Source organism: Salvia hispanica, chromosome 5 (assembly GCF_023119035.1).
Source record: "Salvia hispanica cultivar TCC Black 2014 chromosome 5, UniMelb_Shisp_WGS_1.0, whole genome shotgun sequence".
Classification (NCBI taxonomy): Eukaryota; Viridiplantae; Streptophyta; class Magnoliopsida; order Lamiales; family Lamiaceae; genus Salvia; species Salvia hispanica.
In genome coordinates, this window is record NC_062969.1 from 32,134,303 (window position 1) to 32,154,100 (window position 19,798).

Sequence of the window (19,798 nt, forward strand, 5' to 3'; positions counted from 1 at the left end):
TTTCTTAACCATTAAGATACTCATTTCGTTTCTTGTTAATAGAGGCATTTGTTACACAGAGAATAATAATATTGAATTAAGTGGATGGTGAACAAAGTAAGAGACATGAAGAGAGAATAAAGTAAAAGAGAATGTGATTTTTTTCCAAAAATAGAAATAACTCAATTATCTTCAAACTTCCCATAATAGAAAAATGACTTAATTAACATGAAACGGAGGAAATACAATGAAGGAAGACAAAGATTTTTTTTTTAGCAAGATGTGAATTAGTAATTTTATTGTTGACGCGAACCCAAGTGTTTATTGGGTTCTGAAGAGAGGGCAAAGGCATGACAAGGAGTCAAGTCAGAGTTAGGGTATGGTTCAAACAGTAATTGGCCTATTAAGATGATTTCCAAATGCTGTTTTTAGACCACTATTGTCTTAATCTTCGAAGAGCTTCACGTGAGTACCTTGTATGCATCAATCAGAGTTCGGATGAGAGAGTCGAGCGGTTTACAAAGACTACGTAGAGTAGTGCCAAACCAGCGACTTGCTGGCTCAGAACTGACTCCAGGACGGTCCTAGCGAGTCGTTGCGACTCGCCGGCAAGTCCAGACTCGTTTTAGCCTCTAGTTGACTCTAGGGGTGAGCATTCAGGTTTCGGTTCGGGTTTTTGCCAAAACCGAACCAAACCCGAAAAACCGAATTTAGTTCAAAATTCGAACCGAAAAATCAAAAAATCGAAAACCGAAAACCAAACTTCAAAACCGAACAAAACCGAAAAACTGAAATTTAAAAAAAAAACCGAAAAACCGGAAAAAAATAGTATATACTCCCTCCGTCCCGCTTAAGATGACACGTTTTCCTTTTTAGTTTGTCCCAACTAAGATGACACATTTCCTTTTTTGGTAACTTTCTCTCTCCAATTAATACACTCAACCACTTTTTCTCACTCCTATTAAAATATTCATCTTCCTTTATCTCTCTACTTTAATACTTACACCCACCTTTTCTCTCTCCAATTAAACACTTTAACCAATTACTCCTAAAATCCCGTGCCGGCTAAGCAATGTGTCATCTTAGCCGGGACGGAGGGAGTATTAATATATACTCCCTCTGTCCAATTAAAAATGAAACGTTTTCTTTTTTAGTTTGTCCTATTAAAATGAAACGTTTCCTAAAATGGAAACATCTCTATCTCTACTTTTTCATCCCTCTTACTTTACTCTCTCTACATTAACTCACAAAACAACACTACATAAAAACACGTGCCGATTCCCAAATGTTGCATATTTAATGGGACGGAGGGAGTATAATTTAATTTATTTTATATATACTAATAGAATATAAATATATATAATATAAAATTAATAGAATATATATAATACATATTATATAAAAATATATTAAAAGAATATATATATATGATATAATATATTAAATTTATAGAATAAATATATATAATTTTATATTTAAAATATAATTCAATTTTTTGGTTATTTTTTCGCCCGAACCGAACCGAACCGAACCGAAAAACCAAAATTTTTGTATTTTTAAAACCGAACCGAACCGAAAAACCGAAAAACCAAAAAAATCGAACCGAATTTCAAAATTTCAATTTGGTTCAGTTCGGATATTCGATTTTCAGTTTTTTTGCTCACCCCTAGTTTACTCGAACTACTTTTACCTCAAGAAATTAACCGCAAGCGTACGGGCCTAAGTATAGTTGATGGCAACTGAAGTTATCGTATCCACAAGGACTAGATTGCCGGCTTAAGTGTCATGACTTGATTTCAAACACTATTTAGACTACGAAAGGTTGTTTTTTGGTTTTCATCTAATTAAAGTACTCCCTCCGTTCCATAGTAATAGGAGCGTTTTTCCATTTCCGTCCGTTCCATAGTAATAGAGTCATTTCCCTTTTTAGTAAAAGTCAACACATTTTTCTACACCTACTATACTCTCTCTTACTTTTTTCTATCTTCATCTCTCTACCTTTTTCATTTTCCACTTTATTCCCTCTTTACTTAACTCACCTAACACATTTTTCCACACCTACTTTACTCTCTCTTACTTTTTTCTATCTTCATCTCTCTACCTTTTTCATTTTCCACTTTATTCTCTCTTTACTTAACTCACCTAACACAATTTTTCTTAATCACCTTGCCGAAAAGTTTTGCCTCCATTACTATGAACCGGAGGGAGTAATAAAGTAAGTACAGGTACATATTCTCATTTTGGTGTCATCTTCTCCACATTTTGGTGCTCCATACATTCATTTCATCGCAAATCCACCCTCAACAGTATCCTCCGAGTGAAGTTGCTTCGACGGCTTCAAAAGGAAAGCCTCTGTGGCATGGACCTGCTGAGATTGTAGCTCAAAAATGGCTTTCCCTTCCTCATAGCTTCTCCCAAAAGTAGCTCTTGTGATCACATCCTCAACCAAATTCTGGAACCAATCAGAAACATCCACCTCCACTTCCCCACCATTGCACATTTCCTCACTCCATTTCATCACCGCTGCTTCCATGCTCTTTTCCATCATTGGCATCATCAACTACCATATTCCACATTCCAAATTAAAGGTTTGATTTTTAGGCAGTGGAGATTCAATTGCTTCGAAGGCTTCGATGGTCCATCCCTCTCCACCCTCACCTTCTCCAACTGCCCCGTCTCCCCCATCCGTCGACCTCTCCGCTAATCACATCAAGGGCAAGATTCCCATCTCCCTCACCCTCCTCGAGAACATCGCCCATCTCAATCTCTCCTCCAATTCCCTCAACGAAACGATCCCGCCCACCATCGGCAACTTGACCTCTCTCCAGAATCTCTCCCTCGCCTCCAATTCGCTAACCGGCCCGATTCTGGAATCCCTAGCGGCATTGCCTTCGCTGACGCATCTTGACTTGAGCAGCTTCATCTGAAGCCTGTTTTCAGATAAGAGACGCCGGTACCGACATACCTGTGGTGGTTGGAAACCTGGGTTCGCCGCTGCCAATGGGTGTCTGGTGATGGGTATGTGCTTCTAAAGGTCGAAAACTGGGAGGGCAATTTGGGCATAAAGCTCCAAAACACGAAGTCGGAGAAGCGGAGAAAAATTTATACCACAACTTTTCTCCGATAGTGAAATGCAAGAATCGTCATTTCTATTGTGTATTTCACCGAGATCCAGGAAATCTGTCCCGGGTCCACCGACAAAATGGAGCTCTACCAAACGGTAGAGAAGATGGGATAACGAGCCATTTTATGGGCTTTTACAAGTTTTTATGGCTACCAATCACACCCTAGGTGTATTGTATTTTTAACAACACATGCATTTCAATTTGTACTACCAAATCTAAGTTAGTCTTGCATGTAAATGACAAACGATAAACACAATTATTAAGAGAATAAATCATAAAGAATTTTAACCATTTCGTAGCACAAGAACATTTCTACTATTCGTTGCTTCATTCCAGCTTCAGAGTTAATGTTTCTTTGATTGACATAATAGTGTCTTAAAATAACACAACAATTTGGCTTGAGATTGTTAGAAATATTGGAAAAATTTCCCAAGCCGTTTACAATTGGTACTCTAACTATACAATCAAATGAAAAATAATAGCAATAAGTGGAAAGGAAATTACAACAGAAATAATAAAACAAACCAACAAAAGTCGAGTTGGGGAAAGCCCTATTTCCACAAGATAAATTACGCTCTGACTAGTGGTCACAAATTGATGTATTGTCCCCAAATATTAAACAACTTCCTCCTAACGTGTATAAGTACCTCAAACCCGCTAGACAATGACGAACTTGACGGAGTTCCTAGAATTGAGCCAACAATGCTCTAAAATGCAAACTAAGATGCTAGAGAACAAAAGAGAGAATATAGGGAAATACTTTGAATTGTGGTTTATTTTTCTCTTAACAACTTATGCCTTTTATTGGCACAAAATGTGGAATTGAAAGGCCATGGAACTAAAACACCATACACCACAACTTTAAAACAATGGAGGTTACAAGAGGTAAAAAGCCCAAAAGCCTTAAGAATAAAAAAGGCCAAAGGCCTCTGTTTGATTACCACGTTTCCAACAATCTTACCTTTTTTTTCTTGCAAATGAAGTACAACATTCTGTAGGATTCAAGTCTTGGAGCACCCACTACAACCATTTCTTCTTTCACATGGATAATTAATCGAGGTGCTCAACATATTCACGTGTGATCCAACTCTTCAAAAACTAGGACAAAATATGGAGGAAGAAGAAGAAGAAAGTTTAGGGGAAAAAATGGGAAGAAGCATGTCATTTTTAAAGGAAAAACACAGAGTATGAAATACAGACAATATAGTGAAAATATGAAGTTGAACAAATGTAAAGAATTGTACTCCCTTCGTTCTATAGTAGTGGAGTAATTTCGCTATTTTAATACGTTCCATAGTAGTGGAGTCGTTTCCCTTTTTTAGTAAAAGTTAACACATTTCTTCTCACTTACTTTAATCTCTCTTACTTTATTCTCTCCCCATCCCTCTATCTTTTTTTTTTCTACTTTATTCTTCCTTTACTTAAATCACTTAACACAATTTGTCTGAATCTCTGTTTTGAAAAGAAATGCATCCACTATTATGAAACGAAGGAAGTAGAGTAAAGAAAAGTACACAAATGCTCTCAACGGCTTGAGGGCATTCAAGTAAAAAAACATAGAGAAAAATGCAAAATACCAAAAACACGAAATTTAAAGAATTTAAGGAATTGATATTTAAAGAGTTAAAATGGATATAGTAAGATATGCGAGAGGACAAAATAGAGGAGTGAAAAGAATAGAGTTAGTGAAAAAATAAAGTAAGAGAGATGGTTTTTTGCTTAAAGATGAAAGGACTCACTTATAGTGGAACATTCCAGAAAGGAAAGTGATTCGCTTATGGTAGAACAGATGGAGTAGTATTTTTGTTCTCTCTCTGTACTAATTAAGTGGAGTAATATTCCTTTTTCAAAAGTTCCAATTAAGTTGAATAATTTTTTTTTTTGACAAAAATAAAAATTAAATCAATGTTACTTTATTTTCTTTTTATCTATCCTAATTTATTAATCCTATCCACTTTTTAACACAATTTTTTAATATTTACGTTAAAAAATTTGCCTAGTTGGAACTTGGAGATCCTATCCACTTTTTAACACAATTTTTTAATATTTACGTTAAAAAATTTGCCTAGTTGGAACTTGGAAGAGTAAGAGTGTCCACTATACAGGAGCCGCGGCCGGGCCAGGGGAGAGCCGCGAGCCGCGGCTCCCTATAGTGAGAGGGGTGGGCAGTCGCGGCGGGGGGGGTGGACGTGGCTCCCCTTTTCCGATTTTTTTTTTTTTTTTTAATTTCTTCTACAAATATACCCACTTTTCCCCAATTTTTTACACCATTCCAATCTCCACTCTTTTCATTTTATCACCAATTATACTTTTGAAAAATGAGTTCCGGCGATGAGTTCCAACAATTGGTGGATAGGGAGTTCGATGAACTCGTTCAAGAGGTGCAACGGGAAGCAGAAGAGGAGGAGGCGGCGGCGGCGGCGGCGTTCGTTCGCCCGTTCTATCATCGGCGGACCATCCGGCGTGACCATGTCGGGGCACACCAGCGGTTGGTAGAAGACTACTTTGGCGATAACCTCCGTTACCCAGCAGAGATTTTCCGTCGCCGCTTCAGAATGTCGCAACGGCTATTCATCCATATAGCGAATACATTGGCGCAGCAGGTACAGGTGCTTCACATTGCGCAATGATGCTACCGGCCGACCCGGGTTGTCGACATATCAGAAGTGTACCGCTGCAATTAGGCAGCTTGCCTATGGCTTGGACCCGGCTGATATGTTCGACGAATACCTACAGTTGGGTGAAACAACTGCTCTGACGGCGCTGAGGCAGTTTTGTAATTGTATCCAGGCCATCTTCGGTCCGGAGTATGTACGGAAGCCAAATGCCGATGAGTGCCAGAGATTGATAGATATGCACGGGCGAGTGCATAATTTTCCGGGGATGATGGGCAGCATCGATTGCATGCACTGGGAGTGGAGGAACTGCCCGGTTGCTTGGAAGGGGCAGTTCACATCTGGATTCAAAGGAAGACACCCAACAATGATACTGGAAGCTGTTGCTGACTACCGACTGCGAATCTGGCATGCCTATTTTGGTGTCGCAGGGTCGAACAACGACATCAACGTACTAGATTCGTCCCATCTCTTCAATGATGAGTGTCGGGGTGAGGGTCCGACGGTCAGATTCATGGCCAACGGGACGCAGTACAACAGGGCATACTACTTAGCCGATGGGATATACCTTCGTTGGCCCGTGTTTGTCAAGACGATCCGGCAGCCGGTTGGGCCGAAACAATCCTATTTTGCGGCCAAACAAGAGAGTGCTAGGAAGGACGTTGAGCGTGCTTTTGGTGTCCTCCAATCGCGATGGGCCATTCTTCGGTGCCCGGTTCGACAATGGCACGAAAATGATGTCGCCTCCATCATGTATGAGAACTGGGCACCGGAAGAGGGTGCAAGTACGAGTCACGGTGTTGCAACTTCCCCACTGCAGATGGGTGTACCGCGTAGTGATGCATACTTGATCCAACGGTTCGCCGATATGCGGAGGGAAACATCACATACGACACTGCAGGCTGATATGGTAGAAGAGGTTTGGAATCGTAGGGAAGGAGGGCGTAGAGCGTGATATGCGTTGGGAAAGTAGTTTATTAGAAGTCGAGAATTTTCGTTGTATAATTTTACTCATTTGTATAATACAACGAAGATTTTGTTTTAATTTTAGTTCGTATGCATTTTTTCAATTATTATTATAGTAGAATTAAAATATAAACAAAATGAAAAAATTAAATTTTTGGTAGCTTGGCCATGTCCACTATAGTGGGAAACATGGGCATTGGTGGTCCGGCCACGATTTTGTGGCTTGGCCCGGCCATGTACAGTGGACACTCTAATTCACATTTGGCAAAGACGGCGAAAGAGAAGGGATTTGTGAGCGGCGGACACGTGGAGTGCAGATATTGGATAAAAGAAGGCACATGAATTCGGTTGAAGAAGTGCAATCAGAAACTGAAAAAAAAGGTGTTGCCGTGCTGCGCTTCAAATGGCTGCTTCACTCTTCGAGCCGCCATTTTCACCCAACAATTCCTTCTCTTCTTTCCCAACAATCAGACCCAATCCCAATAGCTTCTTTCTCCGCCTCCCCACCGCCGCGTCTCCTATCTGTCTCTGCGCCGCCGATGATATCACCGCCGCGGAGGAGCAGAGCCAGAGGAGCACAGACCGAAGAGAGGTGGTACGTGTGGCGTGGGAAAAGCTCCTCCGCTGGTCCCGCTCGTTGCGCTCTAAGGCCAAAACCGATGTTCTTGAACGCACCAATAAGGTCTCCTTTCTCTTTCTTGTAAAATTGGTGCTATTAATTTGTGGAATCAATTTCCTAAAATGGACAGTTTCTAAATTTAGGAAATGGATTGAAAACAAAAGAATTTCTATTTTTAGGATTAGGAAACGAATGAAGTATTACTTCCTCCGCTCCGCTCCTTGTTAATAGATACCCTTCTTTTTGGCATGAGAATTAACAATAGTATGTCAAGTGAATAGTGAATAAAGTAAAAGAAAACAAAGAGAGAATAAAATAAGCGAGATGGCTATTTTTTTGTCAAAAATAGAAATGTCTCAATTATCTTGGAATTTTCCAAAATAGATGAATTAACATGAAACCGGGGGTGTATATAAATGAATTCCTTTGATTATACTTATTTTCTTGTTTGTTGGTTGCTGCTGTATTTTGGTCTTTTTCCTTGTTTGGCAAAGTTATGTAATAGTAGTAATATGGTTGGTGGGCTTAGGTTGTGGTGCTTGGAGGTGGTTCTTTTGGAACTGCTATGGCAGCTCATGTTGCTGATAGAAAATCTCAGTTGCAAGTTCATTTGCTTGTAAGAGATGCTCAAGTTTGTCAATCCATTAATCAGACTCATCTTAATTGGTATCACTACTACATAATTCTTATTCATTCAGTTTTGTGAAGCTATTGTTATACATATGTATGTGTGTTCCTCTTTTGCTCTAGTAAGTATTTTCCAACACACAAGCTGCCAGAGAATGTTGTTGCCACCACAGATGCTAGAGAAGCTTTACAGGGTGCTGACTTTTGCTTCCATGCTGTGCCTGTCCAGGTTGTTGCATTTCTTCTTCTTTTTGCAATTAGATTGTCTTTCTTCTTATCGAATGTCTCTTGCTGCAGTTCAGTGCCTCGTTCCTTGAGGGCATTGCTGAATTTGTTCATCCAACCCTTCCTTTTATTTCCCTCAGCAAAGGCTTGGAGCTTAATACATATAGAATGATGTCTCAAATAATTCCTCGAGCATTGAGAAATCCTCGCCAGCCCTATGTGGTTCTATCTGGCCCTTCATTTTCACTCGAGCTGATGAACAAGTTGCCCACAGGTGCGTACCTTGCTTTAGGTGCTACATATTACATGATCTCGACTGACTTAAACTTGTGTTCGTGTATGTGCAGCTATGGTGGTGGCATCCAAGGACAAAAATATGGCAAATGCTGTTCAGCAACTTCTTGCTTCTAGGAACATGAGAATCAACACTTCAAGGTTGTAATAGTACTAATGATTTGATCTCACGCGCAAGCTTCAGAGAGTGTGTGAAGCATATGTATGCGCAGCAGTAACACCTGGTGTTACAGTGATGTTACAGGGGTTGAAATTGCAGGTGCTCTTAAGAACGTACTTGCTATAGCTGCTGGGATTGTAGAAGGGCTTAATCTCGGGAATAACTCCATGGCAGCTCTGGTCACACAAGGGTGCTCTGAGATAAGATGGCTGGCAACAAAGGTTTGTTAATATATAAAACTTCACATTCAATGGATTTGTTGAAGGCTTTTGAATCTTGGAGTTCTAGTCCTATGTTCATGTGTTTTTCAATCGATCTCTTGATTCTTATTAATCTCCAATCAGATGGGAGCCAAGTCCACAACACTGACTGGTTTGTCTGGAAATGGAGACATCATGCTCACGTGTTTTGTGAATCTTTCAAGAAACAGAAGGGTTGGTGTTCGTCTTGGATCCGGTGAAAAACTTGATGACATTCTCAGTTCTATGAACCAGGTGCCTTGAGAACTACCACTTGAACTCAAATTTGGAGTGATTTCCTAACAAGTTGAGCAACTGTGGTTTTCAGGTGGCTGAAGGCATATCCACAGCAGGAGCTGTGATTGCATTAGCACAGAAATATAAGGTTAAGCTGCCGGTGTTGACAGCAGTTGCTCGCATTGTTGATAACGAACTGACTCCAACAAAGGCTGTCTATGAACTAATGAATCTGCCACAGGTTGGTTGGTTGGTTGGTTGGTTGGTTGGTTTATTTAATTGTTGTGAGAGATGGGATTTTTAGGATAATCCTTTGATTTCATGGTGTGTAGGTTGAAGAAGTTTAGGTGTTGGTGAAGATCACACATATACTACATTCACACATTATTTGACATGAGAAGATAGGCTGCAGAGTTTTGGCTTCTTGATGATTACTTGTTTTTTGGGTTGTATAGAAGAAGCAAGTTTTACTGAGAATCATCAATTGGGCATTAAGTTTCGAGATTCCAGATGTTCATAAAGGGATGTTATGTAGTACGACCTTCAGTTGAGCTGGTATCCATGTGGATGTTGTAGAAGTAGTTGTAGTTGTAGTTGTAGGTAATATGCACATAACTAAAGCATCCATCATCATTCTCGTTTGTCTTCCTCAACATCTTCCCCTTAAACAAAAACATGATCCAATTGCCTTCCTTAGTTTCCTTTCCTCTTTTAATACCAACTCTCCAGCAACTACTACTGCGGCACCAGTCACTGATATACCATCCTCACCGTCCTAACCCTTCTCGTATGCATACCTAATATGATCCAATCCTCATCTTGATATCAAATTTTAACTGTTCACTAATTTCCAGCCTTGGCCAACTATTGTGAAATGATCAAATGTGTCAACTCAACATTCAAGTCTATCAATTGCTGCTTATGAGTAAATTCACTACCATCTCATTGACACACCACAATCATAAAAGAAGTGTGAACATGTTCTTGAACTGCATTTTTGGGGCTACAAATTTGAGAGGCCTCTTAACATAAAGACTTTGACATAATGAATGGCGATCAAATAATTTTGGGCCTAATTTCTTATCTCTGTTACTCACATAAGGTTTTTTTGTATTTTTATAGTGCAAATCATGTTCTATTTTTTTGAATGTTTTAAGTTATGCTTACAACTTCTGTGAACTGCTGACCACTTTTTGCATTCTTAAACTGCAGACTAATTTTATTTACCAAGTAGGTTGGTTGAAGGTTCAGGCTTTGTAGAAGTATAGCACAAACACATAATAGAGTTAACAAAGAAAAATAGCTGTATTACATTACTTGACAAGTCACCTGAAGCAATGAGCAAAACTTCTCGAGTTGAAAGAATAGTAGCAGTGTTTTTACAAGGTAAAAAGAATATGCTTTTCCTTGAAATGCATTCTATTACAGATGACAAATGGTTAAAAGGAGACAAATACAACACAAAATCGTCTGAATAAAAAAAAAACACACAATTTACAGACTCGTCTAAACCGAGGCACCTAATTTGGATTACCTGATGATGTTCTGTTTATCCTTTGAGCACCTAGCCTTGGGGCAGCAGGTTTAGCCCCTCGGCCTCGTCCGCCTGACACTTGTGCCCGGCTGTAGGTGGAGGCGCAGCAATGGATGCCCAAAGGTCATCGCTGGAAGAACCACTCGATTTCAGATTCAAAGACTTGGAAGATGATTTCGGAACAGGCGCAGCGATTGCTCCCCAAGGATCATCCTCATCCACTACTTTGCTGGATTTTGTATTCGAAGCTACATCATCCCACGAGTCGTCGTCGTCATCTTTACTCTCCTTGAATGTGCTCTTTGGTCTTGAATTTATAGCTGAAAACATACCACACTTCAAAAGTTAACTTCTGTAATGTTCTCAGAAGTTTAACAGGAGAGAAGCGTGGAGAAGGCAGGATAAAGTCGCTATGCCTATTTCGGATTTCTATTAACATAATTCCTGTCTAGGGCACATTGTATGTCATCTCTCATTCGTTATTTTATTTATTTATTTAAAGGCCACACCACGGTGAACGTTAACCCCTCTACCGCTTCGCCAACACACACACACTTATTATTTTCGTTAATGATGGATGTAGAGATGAGGATATTACCTTGTGTTTTTGGTGCGGAAACAGGTCGTTTTTGAGCTGCTTGAATACTTGCAAGAGCTGCTGATGGTCTGGCCTCTTCCAATGGTTCAATGTCATCCCAGCCATCTTTGTCATTATCCTGCTCTCCACGAATCCCATTATCAAGGTCTCCCCAACCATCTGTCGACGTAGGTGATGCAGGTTGAGGGTTATCAGATAAATCAGCTAAATCTGTCCTGGAATTTACTCGGATTTGTGCTATGTTTGCATCATCAGTCACTGTGACATCCAAATACAAGTATCAGCAATGACCATGTCCACCCAAGAAATGCACAAGGACATGCTTAGGTAAAAAAAGAATTTTCCATAATGATCCAAAATCACACGCACCGGAGCTGGCATTGGAGATTGAAGATGAAAGAGGCACGGTTGAGCTTGTTGAAACAAGGGTACTCTGTTCAGAAGGTTTGCCTTTCAGAGTCAAAGAACTCATCGCCCATCTGCATCACCATTTTAAAATAATGACTATAAGGTCCAAGTATAAACACATAAAAACTAAAATACTTAGGTAAAATTTCTGCCAGGGTGGAAGATGAACATGTATTATATGTTTCACTTACTAGCCAAGCATTACTTTATAGTAAGGGCAATCTACGCGAACATGAGAATAAGATCGAGACAGAAAAGCTAATATCTCAATGAAAAAGAAACAGAAGGTGCACAGGTCTTTACTGAACCCAGTGCCAATGGCAACCAGCCATTTGAATTAGAAAATGACATGTGGCTGCATATCTTTAGAAGAGTTGCAGGAGCAACAACTTAAAGGTCATGGATGAGACTACATATTCTAAGTTCAAAACCACTTGCATTTACATATGGCACCAGAGAAATTTTTACAACAAACTAACAAAGCACATCGTTATACCACGAGCATAATAATTTATTTGCCCTAAATTTAAAATGTGCATATAGATATCAAAACTCAATTAACTTTTCCCTTTTCCCATTCTTTATTCATAATTTAGTAACTTTACGGCTCCCCATTTAATTGATTGACGTGATAGTCATCCTTATATCATTCACCATTTGATGTTTTATTTATAGTTATCTGTTATTTCCTTTATATATATATAGTTATTTGGGATTACGTTACTTAGGGCCAGAACAAAGAGATGGATCAGACTTTTGCGTGGGGTTCAAGTGTTTAGGTCTTTAAATAGTTATTAGTTAGCGTTGTGATTGTCCGTTGAGGATTGTTTTGGGACAGCATCAGCTGTAGGCCTCACAAGAGGAATTTGGGGCAGCAGGTCACTGTAGGGCCTCGCAAGATGAGGATTTCTTTCTGTTTCCTCGTTCAATATTCATTTCATTCAATTTCTTTCTGCTTCCTAGTTCCTTATTTTATCGTAATCACCATTTTTACTCCTATTACAACCATAATTGCGCTAAAAAATAAAGATATCATATAATGAGGATTTTTTACTTTTCTTCCACTTCATTGTACTCTGTTTTGTCGTTCCATTTACAAAAGCCAATTATGCAATGTATTAATAAATCCCTGTAACCTTAAGCCTCATAGCTCCGATTAAAATGATTTATCTCTTAGCATATTCATTTCAGGTTCTAATGCTTAATGTAACGATATATAGATGTGCATTATGCACGTCTACAGCTGTAGTTTCAAGAAAAACATAAGAGAAAGGGGCGTTCAATGAGAAATGGTGGAATGAGCTCCAATTGCTATTCGGCACTGATGCTTATCAGACTCAGCAAAGGTGGTTTCAGGATCATTGATATATTAAAACAGAGATTTGGAAAAAGCTCACTAACTCAAGTAAACTAGCATTTGCAGGCAGAGATGAAAGTGTTGCAGCTGCACCTGTGGCATCCCCAGATGTCTGCAAAGAATCATAAGAGTAAATAAATACTCAATAAATACATCTAAAAGAAAAGAGGGGCGAGGAAGGGGGTACAAACCTTCTCATGGAATTGTTTCACTAATTGCAGAAATTGTTCTACAGCTTGGAATGCTTTTAACCGGACATCACTGCAACAAGCAAATGAATAACAGCACATGCAGCTCGATTACATATCGTAATTAAGCAGGACGAAATGAAGAAGACAACAAACAAGTCTATATGAAACTCTTGCTGATATTATTACAAGCCCAAAAGGTATCAGGAATGATGGTGAATCATATAATGTAGAAGACAGAACCATGGAAAATTTTATAAATTCAATTTTTATTAACCTAACATCACTCACATATGTTCAAGGAATTCTGGTAGCATAAAGTATAAATAGAACCCTAAGGCATATCAAGACATGAACCCCAGCAAGGCACGAGGTATGAAATTGATAAAAGAATATAAGCAATATATTGGGGAGAGAGAGAGCGATTGGGTAAATGATACTGATCAAGGATCCAACAAATAGATTAATCAATTAGAAGAGAATAATACTACCTGTCAGGGTCAATTGTCAGCACAACAATGTTAGGTAAAATGCGAGTTGCAATCTCAGTTGCATCGTAATAAGAACTAGTGGCAGACAAGGCCATAATACCTGACAAGAAAAGAGGTACACGAATGTCGTGAATGCAGAGGAGGGGACACGAAAAAAAGAGGGGAACCTTAAGTCCATGGGCATGAACATGCTGAGGAACTTGCCCTAGCCAAAAAGGCTAAAGACAAATACAAGACTGGAAGAGGCTAACTCAAAAGTTGCCTTATTACAGAGCCTGATAATATAAGGTCCAAGTAAAGCTCTACCTGCTCCACGGGCCGGAGAGGATGTATCACGCAAAGCTCGAACTGTGAATGCATTTATCAACACCCTTTTCCTTGTCTGCTTTCCAACAAATCAATGGAATCAAAGAACCAGCAAAATGGTCAAAAAGTAAGGTTTAACTTCTTACTTCTTAGAAGTCTACAAAGGATAATCAGGATGGAAACTTAGTACTGACCCCGTCATTATGGTGACTAGCAATATTACCAAGTATAATGGTAGTATTTGTACGAATGGCAGGTTCTTCATCAACCTGCATCCCAAACAAATACAGAAACTAAAATCCTACCCCAACACTTTAAAGACAATATTATAGGATATAGGCAAAAGTAAGGAAGAAAGTGGTTGTCAAACACAGAGAGTGCAAACCTGTAGCTTCGAAAGAAACTTCAACAATGACCCTGATACTGTTCTTTGCGACAGCTGCATAGAAAGTAGATAGAAGATTAATAAATTAACAGGTGGAAAAAGTCAATGAACCATGGAAAGTAAATAATCCTTGTTTAACTCCTATTATCAGCCTATGCATATTAAATATTGTAATGATTCGAATTGATATGTCTGTGCTACACTTAAATGCAAAACCATTGTACCCTCATATTGGTATGTTAAACTGCTCAGAAATTAAATTACTATATATATATGACAATATCATACTACTCCCTCCGTCCCAAGGTAGTTGAGGCATTTCTTTTGGGCTTGGGATTTAAGAAACTGATGTGTTAAAGGTTAAAGTAGAGAGAGTAAAGTAAAAGATGGAATAAAGTAAGAGAGATAAAGAGAGTAAAGTATGAGAGAGGATAAAGTTTTTGCCAATAAAGGAAATGACTCAACTACCTTGGGACAACCCAAAGGGAATACGAATCAACTACCTTGGGGCGGAGGGAGTATAAGTTCACGGCATAGCAATCAAGCTTCAACAAAAAATCCTTGACAACCAAACAGTATATCATGGACTTCAGGGTATTGTATCTACTCAAGAGTGGAATAGGGGATACAGAAAAAAATTATCAAATAGTAACACTGAATGAGCATGAGAGGGAACATTCATCCACAAGTTTGTGATTAACCTTAAACAGACCCTACAAGTAGCAGGTGCTACTGGACACAATGTAGTTATGTATGAGTTAACCATGTACACAGAAGTTGCACTTACCTTTGGAGCCAGGACAAGCATGGACTTTAGTGTCAGTTCCCTTAGGAAAGCAGATGTATCGGAAAATCCATTCGCAACATGAGGGTAAACCTAGAACAGAAAAACGATCTTCTTCACTTCCTAATCTTCTATATAGCATATTTGAACTGTGCGCATTACACTATTGGGTTGTAGTTTATAAATAATCACATAAAAGCTTACTTGCTCATCGACCATTTGTGCAGATAATGATTCTCCATATTGATCAATGTGTTGAAGAAGACCGACACGAATAGCACGGTCATTTGAAGCAAAAAGTTTGATAATTGTTGGTAATATCTGAAAAGGAATAAAGTGATAATAAATTTAATTACAGGAAATTGTGTACCCCATTTTTAGATAATACAGCTCACACAAACCAAAGCGAGATACAAGAACCTCCCACAGGAGTATTAAGAAATAGAAACCTTAGCACCATATTCTTCTGGTGAAAGGCAAGAGCCCATTTTTAACAATGCCGTCAAAGCGGGTGCAGTAGCTGAACCAAACTCTAACGCTGATGCTAGCAACGGAAGCAGCTAGAGAAAACAAAAAATTGCAGTAAGTCACGAGACAGGGACAAGATTAAACATTAAAAGATTTCAGAATTAATAAGATACCTTCTTCTGAACTATCGGGCGGGGCAGCTGGTCCGCAAGATTTGGAAGCTTACGGAAAAAGTTATCCTTTTCTACGCTATCCTTCAAGTTAAGGATTTCCATAAACTGTATCGTGTCCACCAACTTATTTTGGAAATATTCTGTCAATACATAGCCAGACTTCAGTTCATGAAAAAGATTCTACATTACGAAGTAACGAAAGAATATGCAAAGTCATATGCAAGAATATTCTTTGTTGCGGTAATTGGGATTGCTAATCTTGTAAGAGAAGAAAAAAAAAGAATAAGCACCATAAAGGAAACATCATCTATGAACATTCCAAGAATACAAATTTTAAGCTTAGTGGAAAACACAAGAGAAAACAGAATGATCAATATCGATTGTTGGGTTCATAAGAAAAATCTAACTTATATAACATCTCCATTAGCATGTGATGTGATGTCAGCCAAGGCTACTATGTTGATAAAAAGCAGGCTCCAGATGGCATCAAAGGCAAATGTAAAATGTATATCCAGTAATGAAATAAAAGACATTGGAAAAATTGTAGTAGATCTCAAAGAAAACAGAACAGGGTTTACAGGTCAGTCACAAACTTAAAAAGAAAATAAGATGGGGCCCGAGCATAAGAGGGCCCGATGACATTAGAAGGTCCAGGATATGTGGTGGAAGTGCCATTGCTACGCCGGTTTGTAGTATTTTTTGACTTTTTTATCTCCAATTTTGACTTTTTATTCCAATTTTCACTATTCAGCCCAATAGTAACCGGCTCAAATTATCCCTTATAGACCGACCCATAAACCCATACCCAGCCCAATTTTTAATAAAAGAGATAATTAATTAAATTAAAAGTTAAAATCTGAAGTAAACCCTAATTCCAGCCACTTGTCGTCAATGGCCAGCCACTTGGCGCCATCACCCAGCAACGCCCCCGCCCTTCTGCCTTCGCCCAGCACCGCAACGCATGCCATATTGATGAGGGTGAAGATGACTATGTTGGGAATGATAATTAATGACTATTGAGTATTGATGACATTTTAATGTAGACATTATTATTATTATTAAATATGATGGCTTTATGTTTTGTTGAACTAAAGACTTTAATTACTATTAGACTTGAATGATTAGACTTTTATATAATTGCTTGTGATTTTATTTCTTATTGATTGTTTTAAGAATTTTAGATGTTACTATATTTTTATTATTTTCTAACTTTTTGAATTATATATAAATATATAAAGACTCTATAAGTATTATATTATTTATTTAATTAATAGACCGCCATACCGACACGCCATATCACTATGGCGGTAATAGGGCGGACCGCCATGAGGGATTGACAATTGTCCAGGATCCAATCAACCAGAAAAGGATATCATTTCTATCACTATATAGCTAAAATACTGAATTAAGCATCTAGGAGGTTTTGGCAGGGCAAGTGCCTCCAACCAACTTGTTTGGAAGATAACCTAATATGGTTTCCAGAAGCAAACCCGAACAAGAAATAAACCCATAACATATCAAGTTGCAGAATTTTTTTGTGGAGGGGGCATAGGTTCACAACTTGCAATACTTGGCAAACTATAAGGATAATCAAGCACATTATAGGATCATGATACAAAAAGATTTTCAAAAATTCCAAGCTACATCATATGCTGAAATGATTAAAACAAATAGTAGTAACCTACAAAGCAACAGGTAGAATAAGGAAGATGATATCTCATTTAAGTATAATAAAATTGGTAGGTTCCAAACATTAATATTGCATGCAGGAGTAAGAGAAAAAGTAATGGCTAGAGCTATGATAAACTGCATCCCATGAGATCACAAAATATCGGAAAGCAAAAAAATGCATCCATCAACATGCAGAGTACAAAGGCAAAATGAAACAAACTTAATTATAACAGGACTAAACTGAAAGATGAAATCTAGATCTCAAAGGCAAAGGAACTCACCACTATTCTCTAGAAGCTTTGATGGATTCAACCTGCGAGAAAGTATAGAACTCAAGAGACGCTGATAATCTTGAAGTAAGGACTGTCATCAAAGGAAGAATAAACAATTGCTAAATGAAAATCAAACTATCAAATTAAATGGATGCTAAAACAACTAAAATAAGGCTTGCTTTTTCATTAAAGACAAACAATAGCTCAAATAAGTTTCAATATGACACTGAAGTTGGAAGAATGATATGGTAAGGTAATGTAAATAAACAATCTCTCACCTTTGGAATATTAGTTGTATTCCTCAATTCCTCGGTTCTAACCAGTTTTAATCCAGAGAAGAGCTCGTAAATCAGGCAGCCTAAGATACCCAAACAAAGAATATATTTTAAGAATCCATATAGAACCTCAACACTTAGTGTAAAAAGAAAGAAAATGAAAATATAGCTGCATAGTGAACAGGAAAACCATATAACCCAAAAAAACAGTTTTAAATTGTGGAATAGCTTCCAAATAAGGAGGGATCGAAGTGTAACCAGTGGCATACTTCTTGGGATTATTTGCAAACAGACTTTTATACATCCAGCGTTACTAGCACTGAAAATATTTTCACGAGATCTCCCAGAGATGCACTCAAATGAGTTGTACTTGTAGACAGTAGGTTTGCAAATGAGAATATGTTGGTTGTATGACCTTATGTATTGAAAAAAACATTGTGTCTATGTATACTAGAGAATTTTGTTAGGTTCATCCGTTCATGAAAATATTTTAAATGATAGAAGATTGAATTTCGGATAAATGCTTCTTTGACTAGGTTTCTTATATAGACGAATGAGACATAGTTAAATGTAACAAGCACTTCTGATTCAGAGAGATCACTATACTTCTGCAAGAACATATGAGCGCAACTTGGAAGTGCACACACACACACTCTACTCATATTTCACTATTTTTTCATAGTTTACAGCCTCTATTTCACATATAATTATAATGCCCATTCAACATTCCGACATACACACTTACCCAAGCCCCAAGAATCAATAGCCCAAGGTGGAGACTTTCTGATAGCTGACCAATCTGATTTTGACAACTCCATTGATTTGTATTGTGAACCAATAAGCCATTCATATTGCTATCTCCCGAATTGTGCAGAAACAGAAAGCAGAAATAGCCATTAGATCATCTAACATAGCCTTCAGTAAAAACTAAAAAATCAGCAAGGCAGCAGTAATGAATTTTTCACTAAGCATATATTAAATTAACAATTATGCATTAGAAGGCACCACATATTTTTGGTCTGTAAAAATACAGAAAGAAAAAAAAACAAGGACAAAATAAAGTTTTGCAATCAATCACATTGTTCCAAACAGGTTCCATTTACAAAATTCTAGAAGTTCCATTTATGAATCTCATTCATATTTATAAAATTATGAACTTCTGTATGAGAACCTCATCATATTTTCCAGTCTGAAATTTTATCAGTTTTGTTTATTTTCAGAAAATATTTCCTGAAGATAATTTTAAAAAGTAATAGATATTTGGAAAAGGTCAATACACTCTTCTTAAATCAGGGATCGCATCAATCTCCACATTACTGATTTTCAACAACTAAACCAAATAGTTTGATTGCAGATCGGAGGTCTAAGTAACCTATAAATTATGTACTAAATCAATGAAACAGTGCACCCTCTCTATTCCAATTTCCAATATGTTTTATAAGTACATTTGGAGTATATCATGTGCTGCTTACGAAAATGTATTGGTCTACTTATATACATATTAGTATGCCTTGAATTTGTATAGGATTAGGTTTCCTAATTGGGATAGGATTATATTTCTCCTAGACCCAGTCTGTCTAATGTGTGCCTATATATATGGGAATAGAGCACATAATCTGTATCTGAAAACTGCAGTCATAATACAATTTGTTCTCCGTTTTTGCCCGTGGACGTAGCCAACACAACGTTGGTGAACCACGTAAATTCTGTGTCTATTTACGTTCTTTTGTTTCTCGATTCACAATTGCCCTATTTGTCATAACAAACTGGTATCTAGAGCCTTGGTTTTCGAACTAGGGTTT

General features: G+C 38.0%; 3 protein-coding genes across 3 annotated transcripts in view; 2 read left to right on the forward strand and 1 right to left on the reverse strand.

Annotated features, from left to right (window-relative positions):
• The first annotated feature begins 5,422 nt into the window (after positions 1-5,422).
• Positions 5,423-6,674, forward strand: LOC125189857. The gene is made up of 2 exons (XM_048087086.1): positions 5,423-5,707; positions 5,793-6,674. The coding sequence occupies exons 1-2, from the start codon at positions 5,423-5,425 to the stop codon at positions 6,672-6,674; spliced, it is 1,167 nt and encodes a 388-aa protein (XP_047943043.1).
• A 373-nt stretch (positions 6,675-7,047) lies between these two features.
• LOC125186718 (glycerol-3-phosphate dehydrogenase [NAD(+)] 2, chloroplastic) lies at positions 7,048-9,664 on the forward strand. Its single transcript, XM_048083151.1, has 9 exons — positions 7,048-7,367; positions 7,834-7,970; positions 8,055-8,160; positions 8,229-8,430; positions 8,504-8,591; positions 8,684-8,831; positions 8,955-9,104; positions 9,178-9,327; positions 9,419-9,664. Exons 1-9 carry the CDS (start codon positions 7,089-7,091, stop codon positions 9,431-9,433), a joined length of 1,275 nt encoding a protein of 424 aa, XP_047939108.1. The 5' UTR covers positions 7,048-7,088; the 3' UTR covers positions 9,434-9,664.
• Positions 9,665-10,416: 752 nt separating this feature from the next.
• The window catches only part of LOC125187313 (probable inactive serine/threonine-protein kinase scy1), a 17,010-nt gene continuing 7,628 nt past the window's right edge, over positions 10,417-19,798 (reverse strand). The window contains 18 exon segments of the mRNA XM_048083874.1: positions 10,417-10,710; positions 10,713-10,868; positions 10,920-10,940; positions 11,219-11,476; positions 11,588-11,697; positions 13,028-13,095; positions 13,175-13,244; positions 13,663-13,762; positions 13,969-14,044; positions 14,163-14,237; positions 14,354-14,407; positions 15,141-15,230; positions 15,342-15,458; positions 15,587-15,697; positions 15,779-15,918; positions 17,731-17,812; positions 18,000-18,079; positions 18,742-18,850. Of these exon segments, the coding sequence (XP_047939831.1) occupies positions 10,607-10,710; positions 10,713-10,868; positions 10,920-10,940; positions 11,219-11,476; positions 11,588-11,697; positions 13,028-13,095; positions 13,175-13,244; positions 13,663-13,762; positions 13,969-14,044; positions 14,163-14,237; positions 14,354-14,407; positions 15,141-15,230; positions 15,342-15,458; positions 15,587-15,697; positions 15,779-15,918; positions 17,731-17,812; positions 18,000-18,079; positions 18,742-18,850 (1,821 nt within the window). The 3' untranslated portion in view covers positions 10,417-10,606.